Source organism: Acyrthosiphon pisum, chromosome X (genome assembly GCF_005508785.2).
Source record: "Acyrthosiphon pisum isolate AL4f chromosome X, pea_aphid_22Mar2018_4r6ur, whole genome shotgun sequence".
Taxonomy (NCBI): Eukaryota; Metazoa; Arthropoda; class Insecta; order Hemiptera; family Aphididae; genus Acyrthosiphon; species Acyrthosiphon pisum.
Window position 1 is genome coordinate 74213875 of NC_042493.1, and position 814 is coordinate 74214688.

General features: G+C 31.6%; 1 protein-coding gene across 1 annotated transcript in view; it reads left to right on the forward strand.

Annotated features, from left to right (window-relative positions):
• Nucleotides 1-256: 256 nt before the first annotated feature.
• The window catches only part of LOC100572768, an 11944-nt gene continuing 11386 nt past the window's right edge, over nucleotides 257-814 (forward strand). The window contains exons 1-2 of the mRNA XM_003244692.4: nucleotides 257-594; nucleotides 667-789. Coding sequence (XP_003244740.2) covers nucleotides 468-594; nucleotides 667-789 — 250 coding nt within the window. The 5' untranslated portion in view covers nucleotides 257-467. The remainder of the gene's footprint in view (nucleotides 595-666; nucleotides 790-814) is intronic.

Consider the following 814-nt stretch of genomic DNA (forward strand, 5'->3'; position numbering starts at 1 on the left):
CGATGAAGAAGGGTGGCTTTCTCCACATTTGACACATATGGGTGGGTAAGCGCAGTATGAGCGTGTGTGTCCATAGCTTTGACAGTTTTGACATTGTGGTATCTGTCTTTTTTTATGGGGCTCTTCTATTTTTACTTTTGTATGCAAAATAGAAGTAATAGAGAAGATATCAGTATCGCTTTCCCCATTAGGGTCTATGCAGTGGCGTACCTGTGGGGGGGCAACAGGGGAATTTGCCCCCCCCACACCTGAGAAGTTTTTTGATGTCATAATGCAAATTCATTGTCCAGCTTAAATAATGTAAATAATAAATATTTTTAATTTTCACTGATTTTAATCGTGTTTGATATCAAAAGTTTTTGATATCACTTATCAATGTATTATAAAATAATGATAGTATATTATCTATGTATAAAATGTCAATATTCTAACTTATCCCAAAACATATTATTCATATTGATGACAAGATGATTAACACAGTCACAGAAACTATAGTAACACATTATAAATTTGATGATGAAGCATTAGAAGAGTCACAATTGAAATCTGAAATAGAACTTTGGAAAGAGAAATGGAACAGAATAAAAAGTGAAGGTAATGTAATAATATTTTATGGTCTAACATTACTAACATTATTGAAAAAAATTGTGTTATTTTAATGTATAGATGGAGTTGTTCTTACTGATGCATTAACATCTATGGACCAGTGTAATGAAATATTATATCCAAATATTAAAAAAATACTACATATTATTGCTTGGTTGCCTGTTTCTGTAGCTTCTGCTGAGCGTAGTTTCTCAACATTAAGAAGATA